Source organism: Zootoca vivipara, chromosome Z, assembly GCF_963506605.1.
Source record: "Zootoca vivipara chromosome Z, rZooViv1.1, whole genome shotgun sequence".
Lineage (NCBI taxonomy): Eukaryota > Metazoa > Chordata > Lepidosauria > Squamata > Lacertidae > Zootoca > Zootoca vivipara.
In genome coordinates this window covers 35101771-35117132 of record NC_083294.1, presented here as the reverse complement: position 1 = coordinate 35117132, position 15362 = coordinate 35101771, and the positions used below count along the sequence as shown (strand labels likewise).

Sequence of the window (15362 nt, the reverse complement as noted above, 5' to 3'; positions counted from 1 at the left end):
GCCTTTAATTAAGAGAAGTTGGTAAATATTTGAGAAGGCATGCAACTTGGCTTCTGAGCTTTTGAATATCTGATTCTGTGCTGGCTTAATGACAACCTTGCCTCCACCCTCACCCCCCAACCTTTTGACTGCTATTTGAAATCATCAGAAGAGTTGCAGAAGAGTTGTGTTCGCTGCCCCTTTTCTTGAAAGTATTGTTACTCAACCTAACTAGCAAGTTCCTTGAATAAAACATGATGTTTGAGATGATAAACAATGAAGTCCACTGTTTGCAGGCAAAACCTTCATTGAATCTCCCCCACCCTTTGCCACTGCAAGCAGGCCAACAAAACCTGCTTAATGCTTAATACTTTTGCTGTACTTAATAATTTTGCTGTTGCTGTCCATGGTATACGGTTAATAACTAGCTGTGGCTAACAATCAACATTGAACAAAAGAATTCCCATAGCTTTTTTTTTTGGCTTGAAATTGTATGTGTCAACAGCTTGACTTACAAGGGGTGAAAAAAAAGTTGTGCTGTTGGCTCATGTTCATCAAAAGCTCAAGCACATTCAGTCTGTGTTTGACTGACACAGATTGCATGCCAGAGGTGTACTTGCTCATACCATGTGGGCTTTTGCGCTGTGGAATGATGCACAGGTTTGACACATTGATGTGAACATAACTCTGTGCCCAGATTCTAGTTTGGATCAAAAATGGTGTTGGAAATAATTATCCCCTGTAAGAGAGACCGTCTCCATAGGTCTGACACGATCTATGGAGGTCACCAGTCTACAATTATTAAACAGCAGTTAACAAAAGAAAGGGACAATGGTTCCTGTTGCAGCAGAAGCCACTGCATTTTCCATTGCTTCTGATGAGACACTGTTGAAAAGCATCTCCAGAGTTGGATTTCATGTAAAACACATTGGGAAAAGACCCTATCCCAGTGTTAGACAGGGGCGGATCTACTATAAAACTAATGAAGCTTAAGCTTCAGAGACCCTAATCCCAAGAAGGCCCAAAATAGCATTAGTCCACATTGCATAATATTCTTGAGTTTAGAAGACCTAATTTGAGTCGTATGACTCTAATTAATTAATTTTTTGCTGTATATATTTCAACAATCCCAAAGTTTGAGAGTCGGTAGCACAGATGTTGTAAAGGTGTGTTGGTTGCGAAGGGGCTCCCAAAGCAGTTCAAGCTTCACCCCCCCCCAATGTAGGACCACCATTGGTGGTAGAGCATCTGCTTTGCATTCAGAAGGTCTTATGTTAAATCCCAGACATCTCCATTTACAGCTAGGAAAGACCCCTGTCTTAAACCCTCGAGAGTCACTGCCAGTCAATGTAAACAGTACTGACCTAGGTGGACCAATAGTGTAGCTTCCTGTGTTCCTGGAATAATGATCATATAAAGCATCCAGAGTTTCGTACTCTGCTCCCAATCTTCCTCCTTTAAATACCACAATCATGTGGAATATGGTGGGAATGGACCTAGTTTTAGGAAAAGAACAATGAACATGAGGGATGCTGCTGCTGCACTTTTCTGCTACTTCCTAGTCTGCAATCTTGCCTAACTCCCTCTGCTCAAAAGAAAATCCCAGCAGGGCTTGCTTCTAGTATTACAGTCCAGCTGAAGGAAACAATTAAACATTAGAGAACAGATGGTTGGGAAAGTAAGCTTTGTATGATGAGGGATAGTTTTGTATGATGAGGGATGACCCTTTCCGATCATTTCCAACTAGGCCTTTCCACCTCCTGGTTTTTTGTTTTTGTTTTTGTTTTTTATGTGATTGGGGTAGACCCACAATTAACACACTGCTACAGTCACCTATAGGTTGGCCCCGAAATGTGGTGCTGTTTTCATATTGTGCAAAATGCTGAGATCATGTCTGGGAGCGAATGCATGCTAAAAATGTGCACACTACCATGGCCCTCTACAATATCCAGATCCTTCTAGGGCAGAGTGTATGTAGGCATTGTACTGCAAGTTTTGAAAGTTAACTTTCTACACAGCCAGCACAATATATCTGTGGATGTTTTAGACCAGGGGTCAGCAAACGTTTTCTTTCTTTCTTTTTTAATACTTTTTATTAAATTTTCCAATTAAAACACATCAAATCACATTGAAATTATTCGCAATTACATTTTTACAAATCCAAATTAATCATACAATACCAATTACAGAAAACATTCCAATTATAGCCAATTATACTTAATTTTTCGGACTCCCATGCCTCAGATTCCCAGAGCTCCCTACTAATCACCAATATCCTTTGCTTCCTTCTGAATCTATCCCTTATTTAACAGCCTCTGATATAAATATCACATATTTTCAAGTCTATTACTGTCCTTTCTCGGCCTCCGAGTTTACGTTGCCCGCTGGATGTTTCCAAATACTTTCTGTCTCTGTGTGGACTATATCTGTAACCTCCCTCCGATCTCTGGCCCTTGATACCAATTAAGTCATAAATTTTATCCAAATTCTCCTCCATGGCTCCTCCGAAAATAGAATCACAGTCTTTCCAGTAGAGAGAAAGCCAGACGTCTCTTCTCACTCTTCTCAAAACCGAGCGGCTACCTCTCTACCTCTGATTGCATTCCATTCCAGCGCCATCTTGCTTGATTTACGAACTGCAACACAAATCTTAGATCCTCCTTACAGTGACAAATCTTCAGTCTCTCAGCCGGGGCCAGGATTTCAAGGGAGATTTTTGCAAAAATGTCAATTTGCATATAACTCCAATGTCAGGTTTATTTGAAATTCCAAGTCCACCAGTTTGTACTCTCCATTATCCTGCTGCTCTAGATCAAGTCCGATGTTCCGTCCAAGAAAGGTATTTAATAAATTATAAGCAAAGAACAAAGAAAAAGGTTGCACTTCCCTGTAAGGCTTCTCGGATTCTCCAGATGCTCGTTCTTCACTCCTACGATGTTTCCTCTTATCTCTCAGTGGCCGTAATTCAAATCATTCTCTCTGCTACTCAGAGCTGTGTCCATAAGCAATAATTTTTCACTTTTTCATCTGAGGCATGCCCAAAACTTTCCTCTAATTAAATTTCAAGTATTGGGACCCATCTGCCTGGTGGGTGGCTTCCAGGAGTGCCGACTCCAACTGGTGCACAGCCCAGGCCCCCCCACCCCACAGGGGTCCGGGTGGGTTAAGGGGCATCTGCGCCAGAGCCCCCCTCCCGTAGCATCCCGGGAGGGGTAAGGAAGCCTGCATACTCCCGAGGCAGCCGCCGTAAATCACTGTTGGAGCGGAGAAGATGGAATTGTCCGCCATTCCCTCCAGCAGTGGGTGGAGTTGGGTCAGCAAACGTTTTCAGTAGGGGGCTGGACCATTGTCCCTCAGACATTGTGGGGGGCCGGACTATATTTTGAAAATAAAAATGAAAATTAATTCCTATGCCCCACAAATAACCCAGAGATGCATTTTAAATAAAAGCACACAATATACTCATGTAAAAACACCAGGCAGGCCCCACAAATAACCCAGAGATGCATTTTAAATAAAAGGACACATTCTACTTGTGTAAAAAAAATTCTGATTCCCGGACCATCTGCGGGCCAGATTTAGAAAGCGATTGGGCCGGATCCGGCCCCCGAGCCTTAGTTTGCCTACCCATGTTTTAGACTAACATGAAATTGGCTGATAACCACTACTTACGTGAGTTTAAAGGGGCATTAGATAAAGTCATGGAGGATAAGGCTAATAATGACTGCTAGTCATGATGGTCCATGAAATCTCTAAATTAAGGCATATGTCACTGGATACCAATGGTTAAGAGATGCACCTACTTGTGGGAGGTACTTATTCCCTTCATGTTCCGCTTAAAGGGTTTGGTCACTTTGTGGACACTACACTACATGGATCATTGATTTCATGTAGCAGGGTTGTTTGAGTTCCTTACATCCCAAGGCATTTACCCCCAATTTTTTAAAGTGTTTTCTTGTTGCTAGACAGCTCTTTTCTCTTCCTCCTCCTTGTGTAACTGTTGCCATAGTACCCACACACACACACACCTTCATCTAAGGCAGACCCACACAGCTGTGTCTATGTGAAATGGTTGTTTCCCCCAAGCATTTTGTATTTTTCTTTTCTGAAGTAGGACCCTGTTCCATTTAGTTTACTTGTTGTTTAGTCGTTTAGTCGTGTCCGACTCTTCGTGACCCCATGGACCAGAGCACGCCAGGCACTCCTGTCTTCCACTGCCTCCCACAGTTTGGTCAGACTCATGTTCGTAGCTTCGAGAACACTGTCCAACCATCTCATCCTCTGTCGTCCCCTTCTCCTAGTGCCCTCAATCTTTCCCAACATCAGAGTCTTTTCCAGGAAGTCTTCTCTTCTCATGAGGTGGCCAAAGTTTAGGAGCCTCAGCTTCACAATCTGTCCTTCCAGTGAGCGCTCGGGGCTGATTTCCTTAAGAACGGATAAGTTGATCTTCTTGCAGTCCATGAGACTCTCAAGAGTCTCCTCCAGCACCATAATTCAAAAGCATTTAGTTTACTAGGGCATTATAATTAACATGTTGTCACTGTTGATACCTGTGAGTGCTCTGCTTGCAGAACACGGATAATTTTTAGTTCCGAATCACACCTGTTTTTGAAGCTGCCTTATGGCAGACCACTGATCAGGACTACCCTCTTTCAAACTGCAAAGCGAACAGGGATCTAACAAAAGATTGCTCCTTGGTCAATACATGTGATAGATGGGGGTCAGAAAAGTCCCATGCTTTAGATCAACAGAGCTCATGGAAGGTCACATTTGTATTGATTTAAAATGTACGTTCAAGATTAGGAGCACAAATGTGAATGACCTGGTCCAAATATTTCCTTGTCTAGCAAAGAACTCCTTTTTCTTTCTGGGTAGTAGGGGGGGGAAGGCATTTTTTTTTTAAAAAAAGACATAACTATGTACAAGATTTTTTTTGCCCATGTTCTAACACTATCTGCAATGCCTCATTATGTAAATAAGTATGAATTGCATTGATAATTTGCAAGTGAAAGTGCAGAGAGGGAAGGATGCAAAAGAGAAGATTAACAAGCCGCTGCAAATACTCCTCTGGGAAGCCTTTCTGAAAATACAGAATGCTTCAAAGGAAACTGAATTCATGAGTGACCTGCTGAGGTTTGCTACTCAGTTGAAGTTCCTTGCTTTTCTGTCCTTCCCTTGGCATACATAAGCTTTGCTAATTTGGATTGGCGCTTGCAGGAGGACACATTAAAGCACCCACACATACCACGAACTGTTAACTAAAGTTGGCACCTTGTATTTAATGAGTTCTACTGCAAGTGCTTAGCATGAGCCACACTGACAGTGACACAAACCCTGACCTGGCAATGTGTAGAACATAGAGAGCATGCCCTATATCAAGTTAACCACTTATCCCTGCTTTTAATGGGGGGGGGGTATTCATTTTAAAACAACAACACCACCTTTCTATTTTAAAATACCCTGATAAAGTCAAACATACTTTTTGTTGTTGTTTAGTCATTTAGTCAAGTATGACTCTTCGTAACCCCATGGGCCAGAGCACGCCAGGCACTCCTGTCTTGCACTGCCTCCCGCAGTTTGGTCAAACTCATGTTCGTAGCTTCGAGAACACTGTCCAACCATCTCGTCCTCTGTCGTCCCCTTCTCCTAGTGCCCTCAATCTTTCCCAACATCAGGGTCTTTTCCAGGAAGTCTTCTCTTCTCATGAGGTGGCCAAAGTATTGGAGCCTCAGCTTCACGATCTGTCCTTCCAGTGAGCACTCAGGGCTGATTTCCTTCTGAGTGGATAGGGTTGATCTTCTTGCAGTCCATGGGACTCTCAAGAGTCTCTTCCAGAGACCTTAATTCAAAAGCATTAATTCTTTGGTGATCAGCCTTCTTTATGGTCCCATTCTCACTTCCATACATCACTACCATAGCTTTAACTATACGGACTTTGTCAGCAAGGTGATGTCTCTGCTTTTTAAGATGCTGGCTAGGTTTGTCATTGCTTTTCTCCCAAGAAGCAGGCGTCTTTTAATTTCGTGACTGCTGTCACCATCTGCAGTGATCATGGAACCCAAGAAAGTAAAATATCTCACTGCCTCCATTTCTTCCCCTTCTATTTGCCAGAAGGTAATGGTTTGAAACAATGGGTTGTGTCCAATATGAGTCCTACTTGGGTCTACTGGAATTTATGAACCTTAGTCATCTTTAATTTCAATGCATCTACTCTGAGAAGGGCTAATGTGAGATTAAGCCTGATTAAATCTAAAGATACTAATTAAAATATTAAAAGACAAATAGCATCTAGGCAGCAGAGCAGATAGAATAACATCAGCAGCTAAATGGCAGCATAGCAAAAACAGAAAAAGGTTTTGCACGGTGCTTAAAATCACTTATGTTTGGTGCCAAATCTACCTGCAGAGGGTGTTTAATCTGGTTGAGATTAAGCAGGCAAATTCATTTCGATGAATATGCTTCTGGAGAGTTCAGATGTTTGCGGGGCAGGTATTGTTGTCTGAATACAGGCAAATAAATATAGAGGCAGGTGAAGGGAGAAGTACAGGGATCATTTTTTTTAAAAGGTTGTGAAGATTTCTCCTTTTAGGACTCCAAATCTGTATGTCAGCTGCACAATTCTTCATTTCCATACCAACACTCTTGACAATATAATACACCAGCATCCTACAGTTTTCTCTTCTGCTGACAAGCCACCAGCACTGTGGACTTGCGGTTTATCATTACTAGAAACACTCTCTGGGATTATACTTTTATATTACTGTGATGCTTTTGTGTGGTTCATCATTTAAATTAGGTAGCAGTAGTTTGATGGTGGTGCATGTGTTTTGCATCCTAGGGATTTTCCCTGAGAGTTTGCAAAGATTATTTATTTTTTTACATGATCTTATTTCTCATTTAATAATTTCCCTTTCAAAATTGAGTGGATGAGACATGGATAAATTTTTTTTACAAATCATATTCTCTCTCTCTCTCTCTCTCTCTCTCTCTCTCTGTGTGTGTGTGTGTGTGTGTGTGTGTGTGTGTGTGTGTGTGTGAGAGAGAGAGAGAGAGAGAGAGAGAGAGAGAGAATATTAGCCAAGTAAAGCAATAGGCCCCTAAAATGCATTCTATTCATGTTTCAAAAAAGAAAAAAAAAAGGTCCTTTGTCTTGGAAGGTTTCTTTCTTTCTTTCTTTCTTTCTTTCTTTCTTTCTTTCTTTCTTTCTTTCTTTCTTTCTTTCTTTCTTTCTTCTTTCATATACTGGATGGTGGCCCCAATGTTGCCAATGTATTCCACATCTTCTTAATCTGAGTTTCAAATGACTGTGTTGTTTTCTATTTCTGTGGGGTATAAACTCTGCCCTGATAGTCACGAGGAGACTTGTATTCAAACAGAAGTATTATACCTACAGAAACACCCAGGAGGTCTTGTAATAAATTGTGATTGGAGGTATCTTGAATTTGTTGACGTTCTGGATGACCACTGAACCATAAGCTGTGAGGTGCATTCATTTAGGACCAACATGTCCAACAGGTAGATCGTGATCTACTGGTAGATCACTGGATGCCTGTGGTAGAGCATGGGTAGATCACTGGCTCCTCCATAGAAGCTTAACAACTTTCAACTTTTACCTGAAAAACCCCCCCCCAAAAAAATAGGGAGGCTCTCCTCCCCCCCAAAAAAACTCAGGAACTTTGACCTGAACCCCCCAAAAGGGGTGGACCACTGCCAGTTTTTAACTCTGTGAGTAGATCGCGGTCTCTTGGGAGTTGGCCACCCCTAATCTAGGTGGATGGAAAGGTATGGAGGCCTGTAGTAGACAGCCTTACTCAATATAATATCAGCTTTGTGCATTTCTGCTGCCCGACTTCACTTCTGGGTGTCAAACCTATTACCGAAGGTGTGATCAGGGCCGTCTTAACCCTATCTAGTGTCATGGCTCAGAGATCCCTCCGGCGCCCCGCGCCCCTGCTTTCCCAGCTGGAAAGCCGGAGCCACACGCTGTCTTGGGGACTCGTGCACACACTTCATTTTAGCAACTGCACCTCGCGCACCTCCAAGGCGCTGCTCCCCCCCCCGGCGATGCCACGCCGTGCCTTCTCGCCCGCCGAAAGTAGGACCGGCAAAGGCAACGCTGGACTCTCGCTCCACCGGGCAGGGGCAGGGCGGGGACACTGCTAGCTGTTGTTCCGCCTCCACCTCCTCGGCCAAAGCGGCTGCACGGTGCTGCTGTCCAGGGAGCTCTGGCTGCCGCACCAGTGGGAGGCTTGCTGCCGGCTTCCCCGCAACGGCGCCCACAGCCCAAGAAGAGGCGGACGAGGGCGGTGCTGCTGGTGGGGCTTGGAGGAGACGCCGTTGAGCAGCTGGGCTCGGGAGCCACTGGAGCTCTTTCCGCAGTGCATTCCAGCCTACCCTCCATGTGGACAACGAGGGGCGTTTGCTCTGCGCAGCTCCCCCACTCGCTGGGGTGCCCCTGAGAGGTGGCACCCTGGCGCAATGCGCTAGTAGCCCCAATAGGAAAGATGGGTCTGGGTGTGATTTTGCGTGACTTTGACCAACCCTGAATACCACTTGCTGGAAGCCACAGAAAGTAAGTGTGCTCTTGTGCTTGGGCTCTGCTTGCTAGTTTTCCGCAGGCTTCTGGGTGGACCCTGTGAGAACAAGGACGTATCATGGGTTTAGTTAAAGGTAGTCATCATGCACAAAACTTGGCCATGTGTTTTGATCTTGCATCTCTGATTTATAGGGAGACCCATAGGAGTTTTCTCCTTCCCACCCCAGGCCCAGCTAATACTGCCAAAACAAAAGCAGGTAACTAGTTCCAGAGGGTGTGTGTGCATATGCACACATACCTGCACTTTGTATATTGTATATTATAAAGCTAGACAGGGAAAATAGCACAGTACGCATTCTGATATGAATGCTGTCAGTACAGTTCTGTCATTTAAACACCTATTACTACAACACTTCACATAAATAAATGGCTGCTAACTTTAGTTCGATATTTTAAAATCATTCCCATTTTAGACAAAGATTTTTTTTAAAAAAAAAATCTATATGGCCTATTTGCTGTTGTGTAATGCTACATGAAAATGTATGTTGGGAAGCAAAAAAGAATGCTGATGAGACAGAGTAACATAAATGGAGCATTAGGTTGTAGTGCACATGGTGAGTGTTTAAATATTATTCCTGTAGGAAATGTTTTGGGTCATGGTTTCTTGGTTTTTTATTATTATTCTTCACAATTTGTCCTATGCACATTCTTCCAAAATAGAGATTAAAGGTGACTGCTCAAAGCAAGCTGTTGCCAAAGACTAACAAATTTGAAAAGTCATGCCAAGGAAGTGGAGGTATTTCTCTTCTCCATCCCTGTATGGAATTTGGATGTACTGAAGTCAGGGGGGTAGATGCATTGAGCAAAATTCCATTTGCTTATGCATATGAGCTAGTTTGCTTACATTTCCACATCTGCAGATTCTTACTAACGCTCTGAATTTGTCACGTTACATTGGGCAGCGCTCTCTCTCTCTCTCTCTCTCTCTCTGTGTGTGTATGTGTGATGACATGAATAATTGTCTGTAGAAAGTCAAACTATTGGCCTACCTGGTGATGTGATAGAATCTTAGAATCTTAGAGTTGGAAGGGACTCAAGGGTCATCTAGTCCAACCCCCTGCAATGCAGGAATCACAGCTAAAGCATCCCTGACAGATGGCCATCCAACCTCTGTTTAAAAACCTCCAAGGAAGTAGAGCCCACCACCCTCTTATGGGAGTCTATTCCACAGCTAAACAGCTCTTACTGTCAGAAAGCTTTTTTCTGAATATTCAGTCAGAATCTCCTTTCTTGCAACTTGGAGTCATTGATTTGAGTCCTACCCTCCGGAGCAGGAGAAAACAAGCATACTCCCTCTTCCATGTTGTAAGACATCAGAGATCCAAAATGCAGTGTCTGGAAAAGCAATAGTAACCTGCTAACTTTTTTTTTTCAATGCAAACACCCACATATGGAGTAAATGTTTGTGACAAAAGAATAGGCTTGGCCTTGAGTGTTTGGCCAAGTGTCCACAATGTCATTCTTAGCTCATTATATCAGATCCTGCAGATAAAGGGATTTAAAGATTAAAAGGCAGTTTAAATAGGGAACCAGTGAGTTATGCCAGCCTGTGCTATGGGGAGCTTGTTGCAGGCCCCGCAACATTGTGTAATCTAACATCCAAAGAAGCTGAGAAATACATTTCTTTTGAGATGGGGACATAGCCAGTTTGACATAAAACCACTTGTCGTTTGCTATGCCCATTGCAACCTCCTTCTGTTACTTACTAATGTGTTCTATCTGTTCTTGGCTGGGTTCTGCCAGATGGGTGTCACTCTGATCAGCTTTCTATGCCAGCCTGAGTTCTCATATGAGAAAACGGATAGAACTATCTGTGCTTTGGAGAACCCTTGAACAGCTTTGCTTTCTATCTGGAGCTGGATACAGATTAAAAGGGGGAGTGTGTTTTTATTTCCTCAAAGAGGAGGCCCAAAAGCATAGGAGCATGTTGGCAGAAGAACAAGGAGAATCGTAGGCAGCTGGTGATTGTTCCTAAACGGACTCGACCCAGTATACCTGAAGGGGCATCTCCACCCCTGTTGTCCAGCCCAGACCTTGAGGTCCACCTCCAAGGGCCTTCTGGTGGTTCCCTCATTACGAGAAATGAAGCTACAGGGAACCAGATAGAGGGCTTTCTCAGCAGTAGGGCCCCCATGGAATGCCCTCCCATCAGATGTCAAGGAGATAAATGACTACAAATTTTAGACTTCTGCAGGCAGCCCCGTATAGTGAAGCTTTTAATGTTGGATATTTTATTATGTTTTTAATATGTGTTGGAAGCTGCCTAGAGTGGCCGGGCAACCCAACAAGATGGGCAGAACAAATAATAAAAATATATTCTTAACCTTATTCTAAGGCTAGGCATTTCCTTCTTTGGAAGAAGTGGGGATGGTCAAATCTATCAATATTGTTTTTTTCATCCCACCCCTACCCTAATTTTAAACTCAGTTGTCCAAATTCTCACAGCAATTTGCATTTTCAAACTATTTCATGGTCATTTTTCCATGAATTTTTAGTATGAATTTCTCCCAATAAGCACAATTATATAGTTTTGACTAATAATGCACATTTTTTGCAAACAACCTTCTGTAGCATGATGCTTTTTTGTTTTATTTTCAGCAATTTTATGTGCACTTTCCCCCAGTAGATGTATCTGGGTACACAATTGTTTGCATGGGGCATTGCACCACAGAATTCATAGAAGTGTGGATTTCGAAGTGTGTTTCTGTTTGCATATTGGTTTGAAGTATTTTCTCATTAGAATTTGAACAAAATCAAAATTTCCCCCTATCTTCATCACTTTGCCTGTGGCCAGGAAGCCTCATTGTGCTGCCCCTGATGTGTGGCAGCCAGGACCTCTGACCCACCAGTCAGCATATTCTCCTGCCCCAAATTAAACTCTGTAATCCAGATCATTGGGGGCTTCAAAGTGGAAGAAGATGCACTCCAGCAATTCAGAGTAAATGGTTTGGAATGACTTGTGTTAACAGCCAAACCACAGACTGCTAAGGAAAGAGGGTGGAGAGTGTTTGCATATGGCGTGTGATGGTATTGCAAATGTGAATGGGGAAAGTACTTTCTTTACACACACACACACACACACACACACACAAAACAAAACAAAACAAAAACAAAAACACAACAACTATGGCAAATGGTATGCAAACTGAATGTTGGAAACCTTTTGGGTGAACACACCCAGAGGGAATACAGTGGTACCTCTACTTAGGAATAACTCTACTTACGAATGGAGCTCCATCCGCCATATTGGATGCAGTTTAGATAGGATTTTTTCTACTTACGAATTTTTAGATAGGGTTGCTTCGACTTACGATTTTTTTCTCCCAATGCAGTCCTATGGGATTCGACTTACATTTTTTTTTGACTTACGAATGTGCGTTTGGTACGCATTAAATTCGTAAGTAGAGGTACCAATATACTCTGGTGGAATTCCTTGGGTGTATGACTTTAGCTTCTAGTTACAAGGAGATGCTGCGCTACCCAGTAGATGGTCCTCCCTCCCTCTCCCTGAAAACAAAACTTGTGAGGCAGTGGAATTGGCTGGCAATTGGCATGTATTGGCTGGAAGCCTTGCAAATATTAAACAGTCTACTTCACTAAGCATTTACAAACAGTAAATGTATATTGATGTTTGCTTGTTTGTTTTTCACTGTGCCAGTGCTCATTGCGAAACAGCCGTTGCCAAATGATATGTTTGAATTTGCCATTCCTTTTAAAAAAGAAAGAAAGAAAGAAAAGATTTAAATCTCTTATTAGGTTGCTGGCATTTCTTAATCTGTTCTTCTCTTCTCATTTTTATTTCCTAGTTCTTAGTGTTCAGTTGGACAACTCCTTAGCCATTCTGGAGATGGACTTGCTTTCCAGGACCTACCTCTTGGCAGCCTTATTAACCTGTATCGTGTTTCAGTCCGGTGCCCAGGAGAAGAATTATACGGTGCGGGAGGAGTTGCCAGAAAATGTCCTAATTGGCAATTTGCTTAAGGACCTCAACTTGACTCTGGACCCTGATGTGCCCCTTTCGTCACCCCTGCAGTTCAAGCTTGTGTATAAGACTGGGGATGTTCCGCTGGTGCACGTGGAGGAGAATACTGGAGAAATATTCACCACTGCCAACCGCATTGACCGGGAAAAGCTCTGCTCTGGCATATTTAGTGAGAACCGCTGTTTCTATGAGGTGGAAGTTGCTGTCCTGCCCGATGAAGTTTTCCGACTGGTCAAGATCAGGTTCCTGATTGAGGATATAAATGACAATGCTCCTCTTTTTCCATCAACGGTCATCAACATCTCTATCCCTGAGAACACAGCCATCAATTCCCGGTATTCTGTCCCATCTGCTCTTGATCCTGACATTGGAGTGAACGGCATTCAGCACTATGAACTCCTTAAGGTGAATGTTGGTCCTTGTATCTCCCCTCATCTCCATTATTTCCCCTTGAGTTTCTTAATAATTTCTAGGATCTTGCATTGCATTTAACTTTCAGCAAGAGGAGGAATAAGGAAAGATGGAAAAGATGGGGGTATTGATTGAAAGTGGAAAAGTGAAAATAAAACAGAGGGGTGGGGAATGGACTGGAGTGGTGGAAAGATAGTAGACAATTGAGTAACAACAACAACAATGTTTCATTTATAAACATCTTAGCGTTTTGGGATCTCCTCTCCCTATATTCCCCTCCTCATTTCTCATGCAATAAGGGATTTTCAAGTTTGCCTGCCTTATATACATGATCTAAACTGGCGAAATGTGGTTTGTGGGCTGCACCAAAGAAAGTGTTTTTTATGTGTGTGTGTGTGTGTGTGTGTGAGAGAGAGAGAGAGAGAGAGAGAGAGAGAGAGAGAGAGAGAGAGAGAGAGCGCAAGCACACACACAAATGCATTCTCTCTGAATCACTCAGGCACAATTCATGTGTTGCCTTGGCAAACCCTCTCTTCTGCATTTAACTACTCACATGAGCAGTCAACTTCTGTGTGAGCCTTTTGCTGTTGGTGCAGGAACCTTAGCTAGGAGAGGGGATGAGAAGAAGAATGACATCTTGCCACCCAACTACTTTTATAGCCATCAGTATATACCTTGAATCCAAAATAAGCTGGATTTCCAGACATAACATTTTGACCAATCATTGGCATCCCGTGCGCTAAATATGTGGGGAAATTCACAACCACTTTGTGTGATGTTTTTCATTTCAGTACTAGTTAGTTTTAGACTGCCTGAGCTGTCAGTCCCATAAGAACTGCACGCTTGGACATTTTTCAAAACTTGCAGCATGCGTATGTGTGTGTGTGTGTGTGTGTGTGTGTGTATATATATATATATATATATATATATATATATATATATATATATATATATATATATGTCAAGGAGAAGCTGGAGGTAGGGATGTACTTAGTGAATGTGACCAGTAGCTCTGGCAGTGAAGCATATGAAAGCGAACAAGGGAGCCCCGTGGAATAGTGATATGCACTGAAGCAAATTAACATTCTCGGAGAAGCAAAGAGGAAGCCCTCCATCTGACTGGCTCAATCAGCCTACTTTGGTAATGCTTGGGTAGCTTAATAGTAAAGGGGAATGAAAAGTTATTCACACACAAAGAAAAGAGCAACTGTAATGATGCCCATTCTGTAGAAACAAGCAGAGCATTTGACATTACAAATAATTTTCCGTGTGCGTGATGCTGGGGTGGTGCGAGGCAGACAGTTTCTCCTTGGTTTCTTGATGAGCAAAAATCTCTGGTGAACATTTATTGGTTGCTCAAGACAGGGGTGTGATTGGGGGGGGGGAGATGGTTTGCCAAAGATAACACTTGTGACTCACCAAGAAGGACTAAATTTTTTGGCCTTTCAGATGTTGTTATACTCTAGCTCCTATCATGACTGGCCTTTTGGACTGATAGAAGTTGTAGTCTGGATGCATGGTTCATCTCCACCAGGAGCTGTGCATTCAGTATTATGGGCCCAAGTTTATGCAACTCCATTTCAGTTGAGGTCAGACAGACTCACTCCTTGCTGAATTTCCAGCAATTAATGAAGTTTCTTCTTCTTATTATTCCATCACACATTTTAATTGGTCTGATTTTTATAGTTTTAACAGATTCTTACCTTTTCCATGTTGTATTCCTTGTTCCTCACTTATAAATGATTGCCATTAAGTATTATATAAACAAATAAATTGCAGCCAAAGAAGTGATTTTTAACCTCTGAATCTGCTTGAAAGTGAGATGGACCTTTGGTGGTACATCACTGTCCTGCCTCTTTCAACTGGCAGTGGTTTGCAAACATCTCAGGTAGTGGACATTCCTATCACCTGCTGTCTGATCCTTTCAGTGGATTTGTTAGGGGTTGAACTTGTTATCTTTTGTATGAATAGCCTATGTGCCTCCCCCTTTCCTTCATTGCTTGTATATACCTGCTTCTTTCTCCGAGGAACCTTTTGCTTGTGATTGGTGGCAGTCTTGGCTGTTACTGCTTTTTCTAGCTGATGATGAACCTTTATTTCATACAGGCTCAGGAGCTCCAATGCCAAAATGAAGCCCTACTGTTCAGAAAGGTTTCTCAATCATTTCAGTCAAAGGAGCAGTGGGGCCCTGCTGTGCTTGGGTCCCGATTGCGAACTTCCCATAGGCATTTTGTTGGCCGCCAGAAGAACAGAATGCTCAACTAGACAGGCCTTTGAAATAAATGGAACAGTCTTCACAACACACACCTCCTTTGTGTAAAGTTACACGGCCATGTATTGCAGCCACCTAGGGAAATAAGGCGGCAAGGTACAAAGGCTTGACACCAAAAATCT

At 42.8% G+C, this 15362-nt stretch overlaps 1 protein-coding gene across 1 annotated transcript in view; it reads left to right on the top strand.

The window, feature by feature from the left end:
- PCDH11X (protocadherin 11 X-linked) overlaps window positions 1-15362 on the top strand; it is a 176682-nt gene that overhangs the window by 87949 nt on the left and 73371 nt on the right. The window contains exon 2 of the mRNA XM_060270233.1: window positions 12382-12962. Coding sequence (XP_060126216.1) covers window positions 12423-12962 — 540 coding nt within the window. The 5' untranslated portion in view covers window positions 12382-12422. The remainder of the gene's footprint in view (window positions 1-12381; window positions 12963-15362) is intronic.